This window comes from Diadema antillarum, unplaced genomic scaffold, assembly GCF_040938485.1.
Source record: "Diadema antillarum isolate AM-2024a unplaced genomic scaffold, OU_Dant_1.0 seq00001437_RagTag, whole genome shotgun sequence".
Classification (NCBI taxonomy): domain Eukaryota; kingdom Metazoa; phylum Echinodermata; class Echinoidea; order Diadematoida; family Diadematidae; genus Diadema; species Diadema antillarum.
In genome coordinates, this window is record NW_027272187.1 from 351976 (window position 1) to 377393 (window position 25418).

Sequence of the window (25418 nt, forward strand, 5' to 3'; positions counted from 1 at the left end):
CTAAAATCTAAGGAGATATCAGCATTCTTCTCATTCAACCTTAAAAGTAGACGGTTTAGTCTGGAAACATTCTTATCGTATTTATTGTTCATATTTTGTGTATTTAAGAATACTTGACATCGATTATACAAATTCAAATTTTTACAGTGGTTGTTTTTATCTCTAACTCACATCTATTTCAAAGCACTAATGTTGGGTTTTTGTTGCTTCTGTAAATGGAAAATTCAATGAGATATTGCATCAAACGGGTGCACGCCACGAGACATGAGTTCGACACCCACGAATCATACTGCCAACGAGTCATATAGCCCATGAGTTCCACAGGGCTTACGAGGTCGACACATTAACATGATTAAGCCCCGTGATTTAACGTCGAAATCGTGGGCTGTTTTTATCAATAGTGTCGATCTCATGAACCTTATTCGCCCTGTGTCGACTTCATGGGATGTGAACATTGTTGGAATCCAAGTATGGAATGTATCACACTAAACACGAAGTAATCACACAGGCGTCAGTCTCATTGTGTGATTTGAAGGTTTTTTCTTCAGACATGTTTAGTTGGTAGATATTGAAATCAGATTACAGTGTATTTGTTTTGAAGTGCTGAATTAAAAAAAAAAGGATGTCTGGTGTAGATTTGTAATTCAGAATTTTAGTCTCTACTTAAACCTTTATTAGAAATTTGAAATATTTTTGGCAGGCGTACAGAATGATGTCGTTCTTAGTTCCCGTGTTACTGACCGGCTGTAAAAGACAAAAATGAAATATACAAGTAAAAGAGGAAAGTCTCAAAGGTTTCTAGGATAGAAAGTAAACATGATAGTTGTGTATCACTGGCTGAATGTTGGAACTAATGATGAGCTAATGCTGCACCTTGTGAATATCTTCCATGATCAATCGTTCGCAACATCACTACGTGCATTCTAATATCTACAATCCCTGCAAAACAAAATACTAATGCAAAGTCGAATTATCAGTCGTTCATTCGATAAATCATCTTTTGTAGACTTTGTTTCCATAATGTGTTATGAAACTTTTCTATTTGTAAGGTGATTTTATTCGAGTGCAAGCATGGCAAGAGAAATGAATAATAAAAAGATACATTCGCACACACACACAATTGCGTTCAATTACCAGATATAATGTTTTTATATACACTCAGCGAAATAAAGAAAGTAAACACTTTTTCCAGCTCATATTTTTCATAGAAGAGTTTGATAAAAATCTTTTTGTCATATACTGTATTAAAGGTTATTTAATTGTTTTTTACCTCTTAGTACAAAGGTAATTAACGCATGAGTGAAGACATTCGTGAAATAGGAGAAATAAGTTTTCACTTTCGAATGACATAGGGAGTAAGTCGCGAAGGGGATAAAATGACATTTCTTTATTTCACTGTTTTAATTTAGGAATTTGAGAATTCGTGAGACAAATTGAAGAACCACATATTATTTAACATTTTCTTAATTTGGAATAGAACGTTTCAAATTTCTTCCATCTTTGTTCCTATCGCTTGGATTTAAGAGGAAATTCGCTTAGATTTGACAGAAAATTTGCTTGGATTTGACAGAAAATTCTTCATTTTCCTCCATTTTTTTTTTTTTTTTTGCCTTTCTCTATCTTTGGGGGATATAGATATATTTTAAAGATCATAAGCAGATTGGTTTTTTTTTTGCAAATTAATATGCGTTTCTTACTGTCTTAAATTTGTCCTTTTTTTTTCTTCCTCATTGATACATGAAAAGCGAATAAAAAAGTGAATATTGCGTATTCTGTGTTCAGATATCGTAAGATTAATGTTTTAATCCTCTCCTATAATCTTAAGTTTTTCTCCTAATTTGCAGAAACCTTTATAGAATATTCAAGCACATTTATGATTAGCTTTCAAGTGCAATAGGCGTGAGTCCATAATTGTCCTGAAATTCGAAGCTTGCTGGAATTCATCAAGTATGATCATAAAGATTCCTAAAGATGCTTTTATACTGTATAACCTCCGCATACTTGATTATGTTTTACAAACTTCGTATTCGATTTTCTCATGGCTGTATTAATTTGGTGATCCACTTTGATATCTGTCGGGTAGGGTTTTGGAAAGAAAGTTTAATATATTCAATAGCATTGGAAAGTCTAGAGTGTATCCGTAGGAAACATGAGAAGATGATTTTCGATGATAGGAGACCTTGTTTAAATACCTTCGACATTACCTGAAGAGGAGTAACCACGTATATTTATAAGAGAGTTTACTTTACGTAATTAGTGTTAGAGAATATGAGACTCCCGAAAGAGTGAAATGATAAATCTTTATTCCTATGTCATTAAGTTTTATCATTTTGAAATGTTTTTATATCCATCAAAAGGAGCATAATATTTCCATATTCCGTCAGACATATTCACATTAAATGTAATTTCCAAAACAAAATAATTATAAGACGTCTCCGCTACACAGTAGACAAGTTATCTATAAAAAAAGAAGTATTTAAGTGGCAGTCGAGTCGTGTGGTATTGTGTTTTGTACCTGTGTTTGTGCGTGGGTGTGTTGTGTGCATGTGTGTGTGTGTGTGTTGGTGTGTGTGTTTGTGTGCGCGCGCGCGCGTGTGTGTGTGTTTGTTTTGCTCTTTACTACTTGGACCATGTAGCTAACTTGGACCTTAAAACCAATTTCTGCGGTTCAAAATCAAAATAATCGTGAAGATTTCTTTGAGATATCGATTTCCCAGCTGGCATCAGTGCTGCAGCGTGCGATCCAGAGGTACCTTAAAGGGGATGGCTTGTAATTGATCAGTGGGAATGCTGGGGGATGATTGTTCCAATTCTTGCTGGATTCATTTAAGAGTACATTATATATCTATTGTTGTGTGAAAATTATCTGCTTCAGAATGGTCTCATATTCAAGTAATGTGCAGTTTAATGTTTCCAGGGTAGCATGCCTGTACAGTGACGGGGCATTAAACAGCACATTACTTCAATATGAGACCGTTCTGATGCAAATGATTTTCACACAATAGATATGTAATGTACTCTCAAATGAATCCCACAAGAATTGGAACAATCATCCCCTAGCATTCCCACTGATTCCCACTGATCGTTTACTAGCCACCCCCTTTAAGTATAAGGTAAACACTCAGATATGGCCAGTCAACACGTCAACAGCTTTGTTACAAAACAAATTGCTCAACCTTCAGATAAAGGTCGTTGCGTCACTCAGACCTGCTATATCCAGCGGAAGTAAAGATATAAAATCTCTATCCTATTTGCAATACGAAAGAGTCCTCATGATCATGTGATCAACAAGTCTAATGTCTAAGAACTCAATGTCATTTGGGGAAGCTCGTTTGGGGGCATATCGTTGACATTTTTCCCTTTGCACGAGACAAGTCTTTGAAACTCCATGTCCTTTTTACACTATGCTGACAGACACAGCATGGGTTATCATTTTAACAGATTATGAAATTCAGGAAAGCAAATATCGAAATCAATATTGTCGTCAAACTCAAGAAACCCGTAAAATACTTCAGCGAATGACTCAGCAAAATTCCATCACAAACTCTGTCTTTACTGCGATGTCCGCTAAATATCATTGTAGAGAACACTGCACAAGATGGCGTTTTTAACAGAAGGCCAGTTTCAGATATTTTGATCTTAAACTATCAAAAGATCTGTAGCCTACGATTAATGCTTGAATGATTAGATTGTATACTTTGTGCAAATATTCATAACCTAAAGACAGAAATAATGTCTTGACCCTATGCATAATTATGTGGTATCCTGTATGTTGATGAAATTCGAATTTAGAATAAGAAAGTAATGTGAGTCTGTTTGTATGTGTGTGAGAGTGCCTGTTATGCTAATGTGTTTGTTCATGGAGTGCTTTTTGTGGTAGACGTTGAAGATTTGGATCAGAAATTATCACATCGGAAATTAAGGAATATTGAGCGTGGGAAATTACAAGTCAGTATTAGCATTAATTAGTAACAGATGACTGTTTGCTTACGATGTTCTTACACAAGGCCATGGAGGGGTGTGGATGACCGAAGGATCAAAGGTCCGTATTTCCCCTATAGTTCTCGGGCTCGTGCATTGAAACGAGGTATTATATCATTGGAGTTGGCCCTGTCTCATGGCCTTCAGCATTAGGAGGCTGTGGATGTATGTCTTACTGTCGCAACCTATAATGCTTCACACAAATAGTACAACAGCATAGAATTGAACCGGGTTCAGATCTTACAATGAAGGTAATTGTTTTTGCCTTGGCAGTTGTCACTGTCATCGAGGCGGTGGGTGCACAAAATCCTCGAGTGACAGTCAATGAGGGAATTCTCGTCGGAATGACTGTCCGCTTCAGCGAAGACACGTTCATCAATAAGACACGCGATGTCGACGTATTTCTGGTAAGTTATCATGAACCGACATTAAGTCATACTTTCTATTCTTCTTTGCGTTCCTCGTTAACAACTTTTTTATGAGAGAAAAAATAGAGAAAATAAAATTTTCTCAAAGCATGGGGGCAAAAGAACGCGGTTTTTATATATAGCATTTAATATCTCTGATGGTCTTTACAATATTTGCGTATGATAATATAATTATGTGAATTTAAAGACGGTTACGTTTATCGCTTCTACAGGGAGTGCCCTTTGCCGATCCGCCAGAGAGATTCGCTCCCCCACTACCAAAGGCTTCGTGGACAGGTGAAAGAAATGCTACCGAGTTCTCAGCGGCCTGTGTGCAAGACCCATTTGAGGATGTATACTCCTTCACGTCAGAAGACTGTCTGTACTTGAACATCTATGCCCCTAGCCAACGGGTAATAACCGTATAGTAGAACAATTAACACGGCACACACACACGCACACACACACACACACACACATGCAAATAATTTGTGGGTATATATATAAATATATATATATATATAACACAAATGAATATATATATATATATGTATGTATATATCATTTGTAAACTATTATGAAAGAAATGACATGTGAAAAGTCAGATTTGCCTTTCGCACCATCGGCAGTCATTCCAAATATAGGGGACAGCGAATCCATTTTTTTTTTTATGTGTGCGAAGATACCATTCCCGGAGGCGATAGTAGGTCCATGGAATTTCTTTCATACCAATACCTTGCTATCCCTTTTACTTATCAGACAGGTGGGACAAAATCATGATCTTCCTATTGAGACATTCGTGTGCTTCATCTCTATTTTGACTTCTGTTTTTTTTTCAATGAGAAGCTCATAATGTTTAATCAGAAGGACGTTTATCTGGAGGCAACGTGTACACATGCACATGTTTTCTTTATCATATGTGCGAGTATGTAGAAAATTCAGAAAAACGTACATATTATATTCATAGTATACAAATATCGACTGCTGCAGAGGGAGATGGTAAAACTATTTGCACCGAGGTGATTTCTCAACAGTGCTATGTCCCGAGACGAAGTCGAGGGACATGGCACTGTTGAGAAATCACCGAGGTCAAATAGTTTTACCATCTCCCTCTGCAGCAGTCGATATTTGTTTTATATCCCTCTCGAGCATTTTACTAGAGTGATGATGGTTCCCTTTTGGAAAAATGTGCAGGTTTCCTGACGTTAAATCTAACGTTAGGCCGTAGCAGTGCAGCAGCAGTGCGTGCAGCACGTAGCGAACGACACCGTTGGTTCCTACACACGAGCTACACTACAGCGTGCAAAACTCCGAAAGATCGAGGAGGTCCAGGACTACGTTAGAAGTAGGTCAAAAGCGGCTTGGTTACCCACATCATCTTCAAACTCGCTTTTAGTTTATTCCTAATTCGTACCTGATCTGATATGGTGTCCTTCTGCTGCGATCATTCCTCCGTTACTTGAAGCGCAGTCACTTTGTCAATAATGAGCTGAACTGCATTGATCACACTAACGAATACTCCGAGTACACACACACACACGCCATCGCACCACAGATTTCTGTAATGCCGTCGCGCAATTCCAAAGAGCTGCTAGCGCTAGCTACAAGCCACGCACAGGACTATCGCTCAAAAGTATCGCTACTACGCGCACTGCGTACATTCTTAAGTGGGAAATGTAGATATCGATCACACGATCACGATCGGGTGCAGATCGTGGATTCCCAAAAGTACTATATCCCGCTGGCTAGTAACCAATTGCACCGCATCCAGCTGCTCGTAGCTAGCTAGTAAAACTACACCATGTTCGTGCTCTGTACAATCCTATGGCAAGAAGCTTTACATGAGGGCTATAAAATTAATTATTCTTTATACACCTGCATTTCATCAAAGGGATAAGGCTGCTGTGTGTGTATTATAGATATGATGAAGTTTACCACCGATATCTGTTCTAAATGATTGTAGTCTTCGGTTCAGCAAAGACTTTTTAGGGAGAAAACGGTTTCGGAACGAAATTAAACTGTCCACGGCTGAATCATATTTAAGTATCTCTCTTCAATCTGGTGGTGGCTACGCTTCATAATTTCGTGGCATGCAATTTCCCTAATTCCGTAATATTGCAACTGATTGGCAAGTGCCCTACATCGACGTGATTAGCATCGATGTAGGGCAGTTTGTCAATGAGTTGCCATAAAAACAAGTCAACGCAGGAATTTCATCAATTCTTTACTACTTGATGGGTCAGCAATGAGAAACAATCTGGAATTCGTATTCTGCTGGTAGCATAGTAATTTTATACCCTGTATATTACCGACAGTCTGACAATTTCGTACAAAGTCCGAAGAAAATAAAAAGCAAGAGCAAGAGCAAAGAGATACTTCCCTGTCATTAACGAACTTTTTAAAACAGAGCCTGAAGCAAAAGGTAGTATCAACTGAGGTAAAATATACATGAGAGTTGTTTGTTCGTGTATGGGTGTAAGGGTGTAGGTATATAGGGGTACTATCTTGATGTCTGGCAGGCTACTTCCTGCAGAATAATAGGGAAGTTTCGCTACACGACGGGAAGACCGGGAGGACCCGGAAGCAATCAGCTGTGACAATCTCTGTATTCGGACACCCGTCCCTATTTCTATTCGCTTTTCTGTGTAGACGCACACTTAAAGCGATTTTGCCTGATGTAAACCATTGCTTGGTATATGACCGAAACGCACAACAAGATGGCTGATTGGCTGGCTACTCAATCGTGCCCACCAGCGGTACCCGACGCTATTTTGGCCGAGGTCGGTTCTTGTTTTCCCAAGGACGGGAGGTTTTCCGGATTTGAGCATGCGCATAACAAATTTTGATCACGGCACGCTCAATTAGTGGCCGCGTCGTGCTTGCAAAAGTTCCCTACTGAGTAGGGTGGACGGGCATAAGTGGTTCTCATCCACACCCTAAATCTCTAACGCGCTGCCTCCAGACGCCACGTCTATGTAAACCGCTTGAGTTTGCTCAAGGGGTGATGTTTACACTGCACCACTTTGCGGAAGAGCTGCAGCAATCAAGGCAGAAGGGTCAGAATGACGGGATTATTCCGCGACTAAGTGTACATGAGGCGTACCACTCCCTTCATCAATAAACATCATTAAACTACATTATATATAACCACATAAGATATCGGAGCATATAGAACGTTCATACCCCTTATGCGTGTGACAAGATACATGGACCGACAAGAGAAATTGAAAGGCTATCGCTGGGATGTCGATAGGATGTCTGAAATCAAATGGCCTGCCTTGGCGAAACGTCAACAGAAGAAGGGCGTAAGATCTGGGTTAGGGGTGGGAGGAGAAGCGTGGCCTTCACTGTACGAAAGGAAATTGCAAATAGTGTCATGAGCTGCATGTCCGTATCAAGCAGACTCAGTTATATATAGCCATCTGCATCTCTGCAAACCTCACTTTAATCTGACAATCACCCAGGTTTGTGTTCCGACGTCAAACAACGATGACCAGGAAACTGAGGTCTAACAACAGATCGACGCCATCATATTATAGTTACTGGTCCAAAGAAAGAAATGTTCATAATTTAGGGAGATTGGAATGGGGAGGTTGGCCGGGATGCATACAAGAATTGGGTATATAGGCACAGTAGAAAGTTAAGCAGTGGGAAAACCAACCACAAAGGACTGAGACTGCTACAGATCTTAAAAAGTCACCCCCGTACATTAGCAAACACTCTCCATCCTCATAAGCTATCAAGAAAAGCGACCTGGTACTCACCGAACGGGAAAAGTCCACAAGCAGGCGGACTTCAAGAGCAAAGCAAAACACAAGAAAGCTCCAAGGCACTGGCATCTGGTGACTTCCAAGCTTAAGCTGAAGTGCAATCATCGTCCAAAGAGCACAATTTGATTCGCCTTAGGGAAGTTGAAGGATTCCGAAATTACCGAAGTTTTACAGCCACAAGTAGGTGGGACGTTTGTGTCCTCAGTTTAGTGGACAGGCACGTAAACAGTCTTGCTCAAAGCAACATTAACAAAAAGTCCAACCTTGGGTTCAAATTGAAGTGCTAATTTTGTGCTACCAGAGGAGAGAATTGAGAAAAAATGAAACAGGTGAACAAAGATGTCATGATACAGATAAAAACAATTGAGGAAAGGCATGCAGCATACTCCAGACCCTCAAAAAACAGACCAACCAGTCAAGATCAACATTCACTGCAGATGAAGACGGCAAGCTACTTACATAAGAGGGTGAAAAAGACCTGGAGAGGTGGACGCAATACTGTGATGGCCTTTCTAATTCTTATCTCAACTCAGACACTTTCATACTGCAGGATGAACTGAGACCCGCAGATAACGAGAACAACTCTCTAAGTACTGAAGAAAGGGGTTGAGGCTGCAATACAGAACATGAAACCAAGGAAATCCCAACTTTTGGAAAATGTGCAGCTGGGCTTTTGGAGCATGGAAGGAACGAGACTAAAGAATCACTAACAATGCTATGTCAGAATATCTGGACAAAAAAAGTGGCTAACAGAGTGCATTCCATCACTAGTGATTCATTTGCCCAAGAAAGGCAACCTTGATAACCTTCAATTCACCGAAATCTAAGCGTAAGGCTAAGGAACTGCTATCAGAAGAACAAGTAGGTTTTAGATGAAGGCGGAGCAATGTGCAGCAAATCTCAACTACCGAGTCCTCATTAAAAAACATCTGCAACACCAAAAGGACCTCTCGCCAACTTTATTGATCTTAAGAAGGCATTTCATCGGGTGCGACACTAAGGCGTGTGGCAAGTTCTAAGAGGCTCCAACGTTGACGAGGGGCTAGTTGAAGTCTTCAAAGTCCTCACTATGTGAACACCCCAGCAGCGCAGTGACCCTAGATAACCAGCAACGCAATTCTTCATGACTATAGTTGGAGTAAGACAAGGGTGTGTTTTGTGTCCAGTACTCTTTATTATCCTTCTGGAGGGGATGATTCCAGAGACCCTTGAAGACCACCACACTTCGATGTAAGGCAAATTGTCAATCAGATGAAACAAAAGCAACGTATTTTGAGATAGATTGTGTTTGTAAACAGGCTCAGATGAACACTGATCGAGCTCCCCCTCCTCAGTGATAACAGGTTTTTCAAATCTATAGGGAACAAAATGATACAGTTTGTGTCGGTATCAAATGGAAAGCAACTGAAATTCAACCTTTTTTATGGTTGAGTTTACTATCATTAAATATGGTAATTCCCATGGAGTTACAATGATAGCCTGTATACCCTATATAAAGGGTTAATGAAAACGACAAATTCATGTTACCCATACTCATGCACATTTTGATTGTGAAAATGTGTTGCCAGTGATGTCATACACTCCTGTGTTTTTGTTTCTTTTATTTTGCAGCAATCTGGCACTCCTGTAATGGTGTGGATTCACGGGGGAGGTTTCAGCGGTGGAACGGCTATGAATTATGATTATAGCGGCATCCCATTGGTCACCGTTGGTGACGTCATAGTTGTAGCGATAAACTATCGCTTAAATATCTTCGCGCAATTTTCAACAGGTACGCCCTTTAAGTATCTGTAGCGATAGTACCTACTGTGGATCATAACCAATTTACTTCTGTGATTAGTAAAGAAGAGTATAGTCTACAACTTGTGCACATTTCCTCATCCATTTTCATGCTATTTGTTGATAATCCTATGTGACAGAATGTGGACTGATGCGAGTTATATATGGACGACGCCTACTTTAGTTTTCCTATGTCAAAGTACTTTGCCTACATTTTCAATGCTTAGAGAACAATGTTACCTCTCTTATTTCCTGCCTATTATCAGGGAGGTGCACCTCCCTGCTGTTATTTTGCTCAGAGACATAATTTTCTTTTCCAATCTAAGCAGTAAACTATATGAGCTAAGCTTTACACATATATATATCTTTCAATCAAATCACTTTTGCTACATACGGCCAAATACAAATTATAATTTCAAATAAAACCTGAACCTGCTTGTGTACTCAGTTCATGATATCTGTTTCTGTCTGTTGATATCGTATCACCAGTATATGTTGACCCTTCGACCGTTTTATTGTTTTTCTATCAGCCTCACTTTGCGAGGAGAAAAGTCAAACGTGAGCAAGTCCTAAACTTCAAACGACTGAAGAGAAACCCCTGAATCCTGTAAACAACAACGGGATAATATTTATCCTCGCACTAAAGTAATCCTTAAAAAACAGCAGCAACAACAATAACAACAAAACAAAACCAAAGATGGTGTTCAGTCTTTAAAGCTTTTTAGCCTCTTTTGTATTTTTTTATAAAGGTGTATAATTTCTCTTTGGAAAGGAAAAGAGATAAAAAGAGGAGGAGAAGAAGAAGAAGAAGAAGAAACGAATTAATCGTATGCACAAGTGATTCTGTTGCACGAGCTTTAGGCATCCGTTAGAAACTCGTAATGTATACCTAAAATGGGGACCGCCTGGCAGCACTGTTGAGTCACTGTAGATGTAATGATAAAAGCCATAATGTGCATGTAGGCGAATATCTTTCGGCGCATGGTTATTAGAGATGTCAAGTTATAGTGAGCCTAAGCATGCAGGTATCGAATCCACTATCATGTTCTGTTTTCCTATCCGTTTACCCTCCACCCCCTCCCCCCGTCTATATCGTCACTTATTCCATCTACCACTTACTCTATCTGTCTTTCCTTCCCTCTTTCTTTCTCCAGAGGACGATGTGGCACCAGGAAACTATGGTATGCTGGATCAGGTTGCTGCGCTGGAATGGGTTTATAATAACATCGAGGGTAAGAACTTATTCAAGAAATTCACTCCAAAAAGAGACAGTCGATTTCATTGGTATATTCTCGTCTCTTTGACGTAGGAAAAAAGTGTAAAACTGAGCACTTTTGAGAAATCAGTATATCGCAACCAACTGAAAGCCAGCAGGCTATACATTATCTATCAGCTTTCTCATGGGACGTTCAGAGTATTTTGGCAACATTAATGCGATGTCTATTGTAAAAATGTACAGTTTTCGATTCATGCATACAGGACATCAAAGAAGACTCGAATAAGTATATAGTCATAAGAATGCTTTGAATTTACATTACACTCTCTCCTTAAACATTGTTTTTCTTTGTAGGAAAGAGTCTCCCTCAAGCAAGTCCTATAGATAGTATCGAAACACCATTATTATTTATGACCAGTGCTATGTTCAGCCTTGAAGTCTCAACCGTGCAGTTTTTTAAAGGAATATTTTGGGTATATTTATGAGCTAATTCTAATTCCTATCCAGTATGATACAAAACTAATTTCACATGTAATTTATTTTGATTGTGTTTCGCGATTGAGTTTCATGTATCATATTTGTGTCTTGTATCTATGAGTTTTTATGGCACGGACTCGCTGAAAACAGCATCTGGCTGATGTTACTCCGTGAAACAAAAATGAATAAAATAAACTGAATGTCATCTCCACAGTTCCTCTTATATTACTCCATGATACAAAATAAACTGGAAAATGTATTGGCTTTTGACTTTAAATCAGTGCTACAAATCATCACTCTCAAAGGTGAGCATGTGCGCCAGCCAAAGCCTCACTACATCATTCGTCAAAATCAATTTAAGTTTGATTTTTTTTTTCAGCCTTTCATGGTGACAAGAATAACATCACCATTTTCGGGGAAAGCGCCGGGTCGGCGAGCGTCAGTTTTCATCTCCTTTCCAAACTCAGCCGGGGCTTCTTCAATAAAGCGATCTTACAGGTGAGTGCTGCAGTCCCAACATCACTTAAAATCTATAGCATACAAAGAGCGCATGTCTATTGTTATCCATTGACCACCAGTGATTGATAGGCGTATCAGGTAATACTGCGAATCAGTCGATTATTTTTTTTCCTTAAACAAACAATATATTAGTCAAGGCGCTAATTCCTGTAGGAGGCTTAATTAAGGAGTTCGTTCAACCCACCCCGCAGAAAAGGTTTGACCAGACAGGGTGGTAGATGGGACCTCCATGAACATCCCCAGGTAGTATGTGGTTTCAAATTGTGGTGTCAGTAGAATTTTACTGGCCATTTTTCATCATTATTTGTTGGAACAAACGCAATGGGGTCTGTGCACGCCAAGACTATTACACTCACCACTAGCACTGCTATATGCGCCAGTGCAGTGGTGCGTGTAGTAGTCTTAGCGCACGCATACTTTTTCTTCGACAAACAAGGGTTTTGCCTGCAAACTAACTTTTCACACCAAGCTGGGGGTCGGTATAGTGTAGTTTCTAGACGTTTTTATTTCGTCTTTATTTCTCCGAGTTGAAGTAAGCAGAGTGAGAGCGCATACCCAGTGATTGCGACGCCCGAATCGCAATCACTGGGTATGTGCCCTCACCCGGCAAAGCGCAATACAGCGGGCTTCTGCCCAATACACAAGTTGCAACTCAGAGAAATAAAGACGAAATAAAAACGACTAGAAATAAAGACTAGGATCGGTAACGCTTGTCGCTATTGGGGCACTGAAAATACCAAACTTATCACAGTTTTTGCACTTATTTCATGAAGAATTCATCAAACCTGCATAAAACTTTATATGTATACGTTGCTAGAGATGTCGGCAATACAGTAGGATTCAATGTAAGTTATAATATTATACATGGTTACCATGGTAACCGGATGCCTACAGGTGATTGGTAACCCCCAAAATGCCTCCTACTGCTTTATAGATGCAATTAAAAAAAATATTTTATTGACTATTGTTTAAAAAAAAAGTCTTCTGCTGCCAAGGCAACTAGTATTATCCAATCATGATTCAGCTGTCAATAACTCAAAAACTAAAGCCCATAATTTCAAAAAGCTCAATGAGCATGTCCTTCCTTTTGCATATTTTGTGTACAACTTATGTGAAGAATATACTGAAGCATTCTCAAGTTACTGCAATATCTGTAAACAAAGGCATAATAAACGGCCATTGAAAGAAAGATATAATTTTCGAATAGTGAAATGCATGAAAAAGTTGCATCCGTCGTACTTTCAACACAAATTTGACTTCAAAGTACATAAGCAAATGTAGTTTTTAGTAATGTATGGACACAAATTTCCCTTAAAAATATAGGTGCATACAGAGAGCAAAGCCAATTATATTCTAATGTTAGCTCTTTTGAGCATTAACAGAGTGATGGTTATGCAAAACAATCCTGGAAGAGAGCAGAGGAAAGCAAGAATTGTTCATGTTCGTAAAGGAAGTTTATTCAAGAATGCAGATGAATTTCTTTGTAAAGAAGGAATACACACGTGCGCTGGATTATCCACCAAAGAATTAAACGTACTTTTGTGTTCGTTAGCTTTTGTAAATATATATATATATATATATATATACATATATACATATATATATATATAACAAAAAAAATCATGATATGTAAATTTGTATCAAAACGTACAGTAATGAATTAATGCTAAGGAGACAATGAGGGAAAACTCTTGGGCGTCTTTTCCCTTTTATCCAGGCTAATTTAACAGTGTTGAGGTAGGTCTACAATGGGTAATGTGCACGAAAGGCAAAAGAAACAAATCTGTCTAAATTCCAGATATATATGATGTATCCAATATATATATATATATATATATAATGTATCCAATATATATATATTTTTTTTGGGGGGAGGGGTTACCAATCACCTGTAGGCATCCCGTTACCATGGTTACCATGCACAATATTATAACTTACAATGAATCCCACTGTTTTGCTGACATCTCTAGCAACGTGTACATATATAGTTTTATGCAGTTTTGATGAATTTTTCATGAAATAAGTGCAAGAACTGTGATAAGTTTGTCATTTTCAGTGCCCCAATAGCGACAAGCATCACTGACCCTAGTCTTAATTTCTAGCCGCTTTTATTTCGTCTTCATTTCTCTGAGTTGCAACTTGTGTATTGTGCAGAAGCCCGCTGTATTGCGCTAAGCCAAGTGAGGGTACATACCCAGTGATTGCGACAAAAACGGTTGTGGCGTCGCAATCACTGGGTATGTGCTCTCACTCTGCTTACTTCAACTCGGAGAAATAAACACCAAATAAAAACGTCTAGAAACTACACTACACCGACCCCAGCTTAGCGTGAAATGTTAGTTTGCAGGCAAAAACCATCATTTGTGACCTAAAAAGTCTGTATGCGCTAAGACTACTACACGCACCACTGGCATTGGCGCCTGTAGCAGAGCTAGTGGTACGTGTAGTAGTCTTAGCGTGCGCAGACTCTTTCTCGAAGAATAAGGTCTAGTCGCAACTTAAGTGGCCTGTAAAATTTTATTGATACCACAATTTGGAGTCACATACTACCTAGGGGTGTTCCAGAGGGTCCAACCGACCACCCCATGCAGTCAAACCTTTTCTGCGGGGTGGGTTGAACGAAGTCATTTTTCTGGGTCCCTGCGCCTTGACTATATGCTGTAAATTTATGCTAATACATGTGCATCTTTGTGTGTTTCTTTGTGCGTGTTTGTATGTGATTGCATGTGCGGGCATAGAAGTGTGAGCGTATAGTGTAAGTTGCTGTCCATTGAAAGATTTTCAATATTAATGACGATGTCAAATATCAGAGCCCATGCAAACTGCAAACAGAATTCTGTATCAGCAGAATCAAAGTTCCCGTTCTATTTGAACAATGTCAATGGGAGCACAAAGTTAGATGAAGTCCTTTTCACTTAAGTAATGATTATGTATCATTTATCATTTTTATTTGTTTATTTATACGTTTATCACTGAAACAGAGCGGCACTGCTTTCAGTGGTTGGGCCTTTAAGCACGATCCAGAGAGGGAAAGGAGGCTGTCCCAAGGTTTGGGGGTCGCCTTCGGGTGCGATACGTCCACCTCCGAAGTTTTGGTTGCCTGCCTAAAACTCCAAGATGCTGACGAACTAAGGGTGAAAGCCAATGAGGTAAAGTATGATTTAAAATTAAACACTATTGTGGAGTAGGTGATCTAATGATAAATCCCAACCTTCACCAAAAAAAATGCGCACTATTACAATAGTAATCACAGTCTTATCCCAAGGCAAATAAAATGGCAACAGACAAATGTGAAATACTACAAACGGTCACAACTTTAGAATAAAAAAAAAGATTGCTAGAAAACTTAAAAGGGATAGCAAAGACACTAACTTTTTAAGCTAATGATTTTTCATGAAACATATCTTTATCATATATCACTCTCTACTGATTACCAACTTATGATCTTGAGGAAATTCCAATTTTATCAAAAGATGATTATACCCAAGTCACTGCCTTCGATCCTATATGGTTGAACATGTAAATGATTAATAATGCCTTGAAATTTTGAATTTATGAATACGTATTCGCATATTTTTCACAGTCACAATAACATTGTTATAATCATATCTCTCTCCCTCTCTGTTTCCTCTGAAATCTTTAATAGTTGTATAATTTCGACGGGGCTTACCCAGTTACTCTTGACGGCACATTTCTTGAAGACACCCCAACGAACCTTTACGAGATGGGAGACTTTGCGAAGGTACCGCTACTCGCGGGGTTCAACAAAGACGAGGGGACTCTGACTCCATTTGGCCTTCTACCAGAGTATATCGGCAGCCCAACCCCGCCTGTGATCAACCGTACAGCCTTCGACATCTTTGTAAACTATTTCATGCTTTACGCGAACCCGTTGGTTGGTCATGATGATGATATCCTCGTGGATTCCATCAACCAGGAGTACATTGACTGGACCATCGCCGATGACCCGGAAGCGGACTTCTTTTCATCCCTGGTCTATCTGGGAACCGACATCGATTTCGCTGCCCCAACGGACCTCGTAATCAGGGAGCACGCAAACGCCGGGGGGACGGTATACAAATATTTCATGACCCACGAGCCAACAAAGTATGCAGTCTAGTTCACACTTTCTTGTGTAAACCTGACAGCGTGTAAACTGATTTTTGTGTGTGTTTGTGTGTTTGTGTGTGTGTATATATATGTGTGTGTGTTTACATTGTACCTTCCTTGACTTCCTTTTTACATTTTGGTGGTATCGTTTGAGATGATAATATGAACTTTAAAAAAGTAACAATACACACAGCAAAAAGAAAAATGTAACACTCATTTTGATATATCATATAACGTTATTTTTAACAGCAAAAAAAAAAGAACACTCATCTTAATATTCTATAAGACGTAATTTTTTGAACAAATGTGACCGTGCACCTCAAAACGAACATAAAGTCGCACACACTGATTTTGCGTGAGGACTGAAAATAAGTGAAATGGGTCAACCTAGCCGAACTTGACTTTTCCATATTTTCTGAAAGAGCGGGTCTTCTTTTACATTATGCTAAAATTTGGTATGATAAAACGGGCAGGAAAGTGTGTTTTCTTAGCAGTTCATCTCGAACATTTTTGGTAGAATAGTGTGATTAGGTGTGTCTTTAGAATCCCTTTTTCATTTCTGAAAAACCTTGTCCACACTCTTCACTTTCAACTCATCATAACTTTTGAAAGGATAGTGCTACTGCTTTGAAAGTTGGCATTAATTATGGACAGAATTTGTTAATGAGGCATGCTTAATTTCACTTTAATTTGATAATCCCTTCATTGTTGTTACTCTGGTGGTTTACTTCCTGTTTTTTGTTCCATTCATCGCACAGCCAGCACGGTTTGGTAAAGATTAAGCGCTTGAATAGACACTGTACTTAAGAGCCTCTTTTCTCAGTTCACACTTTTCCTGAGTTTGTGCTTTCTTTCCAATATTTAGATAGGTTAGGAGAGTTCATTTGATTTGAGTTATACATCATTTTAAAGCTTAAAGTCTGCTCTTTCAGAATATGGTCGTAACTAAAAATTCATGTCTGGCGACTTTTTGTTTGTTTTGAGGTGCAGGGTCGCAAATAGTATTTGAGCAAGATAATTCTAAAGGGGTATTTCTACATCCATTGCCTGACTTCTCTGTGAAAGTGACTATGAAATGTCATATCATTACGAATTACAATCTTTTCTGGCAGGATGTGGGTTGGAGTTTCCGAAACCTGTTTTTGTTGCATGTTCAAAAGCTGTTGCGGTTTTATCACCCATCCTTTGACCCCCTCACACCTCCTCTGAACTTTGTGGGGTTTTCATTGTTTAAAGTGGGTACAATCTTAGGGGAAGCTGGTTACATTCAACCCTCCCGTAACTGCAAAATTAATTCAGTATATTGACAGAATTGACAACCGATATTGCTAGGTTTAAACACAAGAGGTAGTTAGCGTGCTGTACCTTACATGACATACAGTACAAAAGAGTACTGTGCAGGCAAAAAAAGATGGAGTCAACAATGGATGATAAAAGAACAACAGCACTTACACCCACATTTACCAGAAACAGATTTTTTTTTTACAGACCGCTAACAAGACTGATGTTATTTTGTAAAAATTTATGACCATTTTTTTCTTTAATGTGTATTCGCTCTCTTTTCACAGCGATTTTTACAAAGAAGTTAATAGTCAAAATGTTTTGAAATAATTCTACCTTACTATTCAAAATTATGCCCCATCGATTGAGAGGAAATTGTTATTTGGCTATGTATGTATAATACTTTTAATACTTGAAATAATCATGTTCTGTTCAGAAAATTTTCCAATGATAACATAATGTCAAAAACAAATCTTTTCTTCAAAACATCGATGTAATCAGTATGTAAATTCATGACTATGACCTCCGTTTTCTGACTTTTAATTAATGATTGCAGTCACGGCGAATCACTTCTTCATTTCACTGAAAAGTGTCAACCTGTTTTGCTTATTGCTAGGAGCGTTTTTCAGTACGGAGATGGCTACCCCTCTACTCCATGGCTCGGTGCGGGCCACGCAGAAGAACTGATTTTTGTTTTTGGGATGCCTTTTATTGATGAGTTGTACAACATCAGGGCACACAATATGACCGCAGAAGAAAACGCCCTCTCGGTTAAATTCATGGAATTCTGGACAAACTTTGCAAAGTCAGGGTAAGCTCTCGTTCACATCTTCCCTTTTTATAACTCTTCAACTTATAATTCTGATCAAGCTTGTACTTTTGTTTGTCATCGTATGTAGATGAGGAAAACAATAGCTCACATACAAAATTGCGAGTAATGATGACTTGTGCAATGTTCTTCATTCATTAGGTAGGGAAAAGTCGGTTAAAGTGGTTATCTCCTTGGCTGGGGATTAGTAGCCTTTTACCAAGGCCTTCTCGCTGTATGATGAAGGGGGAACAGCCGAGTGGGATTGTGTCGCTCTTGGCTAGGCTCGCTTTAAGTCCAAGACCAAGTGCTATGCCTCAGGTGTTGAATATAATTGAATAGATGAGATTTATTATTATTGAAAATAGCAGCCCAGAGGCTAGAATACATTCAGTTTACAAAAAGGTGACATTACAGGGCTTCACAAATAATAAGAATAAACATATTCAGAAACCATTTTAAAATCATGCATATATCAATCTAAACCAAAAATATACATAAAAAAGAAAGCACTCAGGATTAACATTTCATCTGAGCACAAAAAAAATATATATATATATCCATACAAGGGGAGGGGAAGGAGGAGACATTGCATGGAGAATATAAGGCTCTTTACCAACCATCCAATTAAAATATCCAGAATCCCTGAGAAGTTCAATCAAATTATTATGCACTAAAACCACACGAAATATAATATTTCATCAAATGTTACATTTTCCAGTTACTGTGTTGTAGTTTCAGAATGAATACATGTATATGCGGTGCAATATACATAATGCAGAAATCAAGAATCTCCTATCTAAGCATATCAAAGTCTCGTATAATACTAAAACATACATCAAATACATTATATACAATCATACTTCATTACTTTCAAAATATTACTAAATGTACTTTAAAAAGTCTTTAGATACTTTAGATGAATTGAAAAAAATATATATATACAGTAGATTCAAAATTGCATATGTGTATATATATAAATATATACCAACATATCGTACCTCATAAGTCATAAAGAGTAAAAATGATGTACCTTAAAATGCAGTCTGATAAGAGAGGCAGAAATGAGAAAGACGGCACCTAGACGAACAAAAAATGAAATTTTGGTTTGTCTGAAGGTAACACCGATTTGTGACTGTTATGCTTACAATCTATGAAGATATCTATCTAAGCAGAATGAGTGATATTCAGTTAAACTTTGAAAGAAACGTAACTTACGAGTAAGTGGTCTCAATGACAAAATGATTACTTTCATATTCATTTGCTTGACAAACGGCATTCAGAATAAAATGAATACGAATCATGATTCTTTGTCGTATAACTGAATGCAGAGATCCCAGCAGACCCAGCGAGGACGTTCCCCGAGGAGACGGGGAAGATTTCTGGCCTCTCTACACCATCCCTGAGCTCAGTCACAAAGAGCTGTCCCTTGAGCTGGGAGTGGGAAGAGCCGCTAGAGCGAGGGGATGTCACTTCTGGAATCACTACATGCCTACTCTCATTGGCCTTACCAGTAAGTCTGTCATTCTCGTGACTACATGTTTTTTGTTTGTTCTTTTGTTTTGTTTTGTTTTTTTTTGTTTTACGTAGATTAACCTTTTGTAAGTGAATTTGTAAGGACGATCATCCAACCAAACAACTTTATTCTTTGTGACATCCCACCGACATTTTTTTTTACCTTTTGTAATTGTGATGAAAGAAAAGATGCAATTTTTTAAACAATGTCACGAAAAACAATCGATTTTCCTATTTTGTTTTTTGTTTTGTTTTTTATTGTTCCATATTCCACATTTCAACAAATACATAAAACATAAACATCACAATACAAAAGCCTGGATGAATTGTCACATACAGCTTAGGCCTATAAGACAATAAAACATGTGAAATATGAGGAATCTACATAGAAGCATTGCTTGTAGGGTGTAGATTCCCAGATGCGGATGTGAGATTATTTCTTACTTGGGTATGTAATTAAAGGAATGACAATTTCTGAATTGGAGAAATATAAACGCCAAAAAGTAAAAAGAAAAAGAAAAAAGAAAACAATGAAAACAATGTCCGCGGCACAGACTTCTTGAGTGTTGCGTGATCACCCGAGCGAGGTACAAGTCAGATGCAGTGTACAATAGCAGAGATACCAAATGTGTACAAAGGAAGTTCAGGAGATAATACAGAAATCACGAGCGAGGCACATGTTACATAATCGATAATGTCAGTAATGTGAAGTATGAACAGAGAATATCGAGGAGGATTGAAGAATAGCTATAGATATGAATTCAGAAAAACTAGTTTAAGTTTATGTTTAAATGAATAAAGAGACTGAGATTGGATTATTTCTCTATCCAACTCATTCCAAAATTTAGGTCCTGTAGTGGTTATCGTTTTTTAAGCAGATACGGTTCGTACAGGAGAAAGATGAAAAGAATCTTTTTGTCTAGTAGGGTAAGAATGAACTTCAGTATTTTTGACAAACATCGAAGAAAACACATCAGGGAGACCACCTGAGTTTAACTGATACATAAATGACCCGATATTAAAATGATATAAATCCTGGATCTTAAGTGTTCTACTGGAAAAGAATAAGACATTAGTGTGTTCGAAAAATGTGGCGAAGTTAATTATCCGTATAGCTCTTTTCTGTATCAATAATAAAGAATTAAGTCTAGTTGTACAGCAGTTTCCCCCTGCCAGGATTCCATAACCTATATAAGGCAAAAATAGAGTAGAATACAATGAATGCAGAACATGTTTAGGAAAAAACTGTTTTAACTTATACATAACACCTACATTTTTTGATAATAATTTACGCAAAGAATCAACATGAACTTTCCATGTCAACTAACAATCAATATAGAGACCAAGGAATTTTATATATTCCACCTGGTTCAATTCTACGTCGTTTACAACCAACTTACCCGGTAAAATATTGATTATATTGCTAAAAACCATAAATTTTGTCTTGGTCAAATTCAATGACAATTTATTAGCCTGAATCCACTTAGATACTGATTTTAATTCAGTATTTACGGTATTCAGTAGAACATGAGGGTTTCGATTTGAATAAAAAATACTGGTGTCATCGGCAAAAAGTAGAAAATAGAGCAGAGAGGACGAACTGCGAAAGTCATTCATATAAAGAATAAACAATAAAGGACCTAAAAGGGATCCTTGCGGTACCCCACAAGTTATAGGCTGTGAACTGGACACATGGCCATTCAAACTAACAAATTGAGTTCTTCCAGTAAGGTAACTTCTAAACCACTCCAAGGCCCTCCCACGAATCCCATAGTGTTGTAATTTGTATAATAATATTTCATGGTTGATTGTGTCAAAGGCCTATTCTTTATATATGTAAACAAACATAAAAACATCTACCTGTGATGGAATCTATTTTGATATTTTGATGACTGATCATTATTTTGAAGTTTTTCAACAGGGAGAAGCATTATGTTTTGAACTTTTGATAAGAAAACTTGATTTGTTTTTTTTTCCAAACCAGAATTTGTGAGGTGACGACATCTGTAATATACTGTTCAAGATTTTTTTTCTACAAAAATGTATGACTTTGACGGAAATTCATTTCCAAACTTTCTTACATTTAATCCGATTTCGACCAATAGAATTTCACTATTATATGCTTGTTACATTTGACATTTCTTTTCCGGACAAACTTTTATCTCAGTCTGAAATTTCACTTTCAGCGGATTTTAATGTCCTTCCAAGCCACGGTTCAAGTTTTAATATGGTCCTTTCCTCATATTTCAACCTTATTCTGAGCGCAATATTGTTCTGCCCCTTCTCAAATTCTTACTCTTCTAACTGCTCTTCCTTTCTTCTTCTCCCTTTCTTCTTTTTTTAAATATCTAATTTCCAATGATTCTTCTAATTCTAACTTTATATTAAAATCATATAATTCTATCAACGATTTCATTCCAATAATCAGGCGACATGGACGAGAACGAGAAAGAATGGCGGGAAAGCTATGATGACTGGAAGGACGACATGGTCGAATGGCAGACGGTTTTCGAAGATTACAAGGATGGCACCACGTGTAATTAAACCACTGGCGACCAGTGAGACTTGGACCGCCAGAAAATCTGTCACCGGGTTAAATAGTGGTTGAAAAGGAAAGTTAAAAATAAACAACCAGACAGGATGTACGCCACGGGTTTGACACCCACGAATCATACACCTCACGGGTCATCCAACCCATGAGTTCCACAGTAAGCAAACAAGACTCCCGAGGCCGACACATTGAGCCCCGTGTTGTAACGTCGAACTCGTGGGCTGTTTTACCTATAGTGTCGAACTCATGGGCCTTATTCGACCGATGTCGAACTCATGGGATGTGATCATTATTATCAAAGAATCCATTATTGGAATCTACCACACTATTCTAAAGCAAGAAATAAACGTAGACGTCAATTTCAATGCATGATTCAAAGGATTTTCTTTCGACATTTTTAATAGGCAGATGTTGAAATTCAATTTATTTGTTTACCAAATATGTTGCGAAAAAAAAAAATCTGGTGTAGATTTGTACTCTGCAATTCTAGTCTACATGTTTTAACGTTTATTAGAAATTTTTTGATATTTTTCGGCGGACTTAGATAATAATGTCGTTCTTAGATTCCATGTATAATCCGGTGAGTTCTTGAACATAAAAGATTTTCCTGTAAGCCTACTTTGATAATCTCTATACCTTTGTCAATTAGTCACAACGACATTGTAATAGTAACACCCCCTGTAAAATGCCATATTAATGAAAAACCGAATTATACTTTTTTTCATTCCATGTAATCATCTTTTGAATGTTTAAATGGGAAATGAGATAGATAAAAGATAATTCAATAGAAATCCGACAAGTTTGTGTCATGAAACTTTCCTGTTTGTAAGATGTTTATTCAAGCGTCAGAGAGATGAATAATGAATAGAAACATTCTCACATAATAAAACAATTGTGCTCATGAACGCAATAATTCCTTATATATACATGTTTATATCATACATGTATAAAACATACATATATAATCATGTCAAAATGTATCTGATATTGTATATATTGCCAATGAGTGCCTATACGCGGAGCAAATACAATGTTTGGAACTATATGATATATAATCATTGTGTAGTTGTCGAGATCAAATAAAAACAGAACTATTTCAATTCAATTCAATTCAATTCAATTCAATTTATTTCCATACTTCTCGTTTATGAACATTACAACAGAAATAATAATATAAGTTCTTTTACCTTGTAAACAATGTGCAGAAAACAAACAATATACATGGTGATAACACAGCAATTGTAATGATAACTGGTCAAAATCGAAATGAGGTTGAACAAAGAAAAGTATGACGGGACCTACATGAAAGCTAGCTTGTTTGGCTGTAAGCCCCGAGTAATTAGTGTTTGTGACAAAGAAACGGAGAACGGATATAAGATGATGCGTGATTTAATGGTACCAAATAAGAAAAGCGGGGTATGCCCATGTGATTAGAGAAAGAAAAAAAAAACTATACTAAAATGTGAACCATTACTGTGACCGAGATATCTTTGGTTTCCGGAGTAGAACAGGATTTGCATATAAAGCCTACTTTGGTATATACATTATAAACTGTTGTTGTATTAAAACTATCGCAATGTTATGATCAGTAAGACACAAATATAACATGTATAGCCATTAATTCATTCGGTGCCTGCCGTCATGCTCTTGGTAGAAAGTGAGGGGTCACTCTCAGAGGTCAGTCGAGTCTTGTGGTGGTGTGTTTGTTGTTGTCTTGATGTGCATAAGTGTGCGTGTGTGCGTATATGTACACACACACACACACACACACACACACACATATATATATATATATATATATATATATATATATATATATGTGTGTGTGTGTGTGTGTGTGTGTGTGTGTGTGTGTATGCGTTTGTAAGTATGATTTGCTCTTTACTTCTTGGACCATGGAGCTAACTTGGACCCTAAAACCAATTACTGCAGTGCAAAATCAATCATGAAGATTTCTTTGAGATGTCGCTTTCCAGCTGACATCAGCGTTGTCCTAAAGACAGATCCAGAGGTACCTTAGTAAGGTTAACACTAAGATGTGGCCATATTTAACACGTCAACAGCTTTGCTGAAAAAACAAAGTGCCCAACCTTCAGTAAAGGTCGTTGCGTCACCCACACGTGCTATTCCATCAAAAGCAAAGAGATAAAATCTCTATTACATTTGCAAGACGATGGCGTCATCGTGATCCTATGATAAAAAAACCTTATTTCGAAAAAGGTGATGTCGTTTAGGGAGGAAACAGGAATATCTTTTTTTCCCCTTTGCACAGGACAAATCTTTGAAACTGCGTGTTCTTTGGAAATCATGCTGACAAACAAAAGATGGGTTATTCTTTTAACAGATTTCAATGTCGAGGAAAGCAAATATCAAAATCAGTATTGTAGTTAAACTCCAGAAACCCGTTAACAGTGAATGATTCAGCAAAATTATATCAGATATTCTGACTTTAATGTAATGTCCGCTAAATATTTGCAGAAAACATTACACAGCAAGAATGCGTTTATAATACAAAGTCGAGTTTCAGTTCACTTTGATCTTAAACTATTAATCTATCTCGTCCAGTGTACACTAGGATTAATGCTTGAATGATTAGATTGTACTTTGTGCAAATGTTCATAACCTTACGAATGAAAGAATGTCGTGACCCTATACACAATTATGTGTTATACTGTATGTTAATGGTATTCGAATTAAGAATAAGATAATACGATATGAATCTGTTATGTATGTGTGTGTGAGTGCTTGTATATGCTGATGTGTTTGTTCATGGAGTGTTTTTATGATAGATGTTGAAGATTTGGATCAGAAGTCGTCATGACAGAGAATAAGGAATGTTGAGCGTGGGAAGTTACAAGTCAGTATTGGTATCAGACAACTCTGTTTGCTTACGCGGTTCTTACATAAGACCATGCAGGGGTGTGGATGATCGAAGGATCAAAGGTCCATATTTTCCTTATACAGTTCTCGTGCTCGTGAAACGAGGTACATAGCATCGGAGTTG

The 25418-nt window shown here is 37.7% G+C and overlaps 1 protein-coding gene across 1 annotated transcript; it reads left to right on the top strand.

The window, feature by feature from the left end:
• Positions 1-4226: 4226 nt before the first annotated feature.
• LOC139709471 (acetylcholinesterase-like) lies at positions 4227-22407 on the top strand. The gene is made up of 10 exons (XM_071621432.1): positions 4227-4388; positions 4622-4801; positions 9770-9929; positions 11092-11169; positions 12010-12128; positions 15131-15298; positions 15796-16256; positions 18157-18351; positions 19680-19861; positions 22292-22407. The coding sequence occupies exons 1-10, from the start codon at positions 4227-4229 to the stop codon at positions 22405-22407; spliced, it is 1821 nt and encodes a 606-aa protein (XP_071477533.1).
• The last annotated feature ends 3011 nt before the right edge of the window (positions 22408-25418 follow it).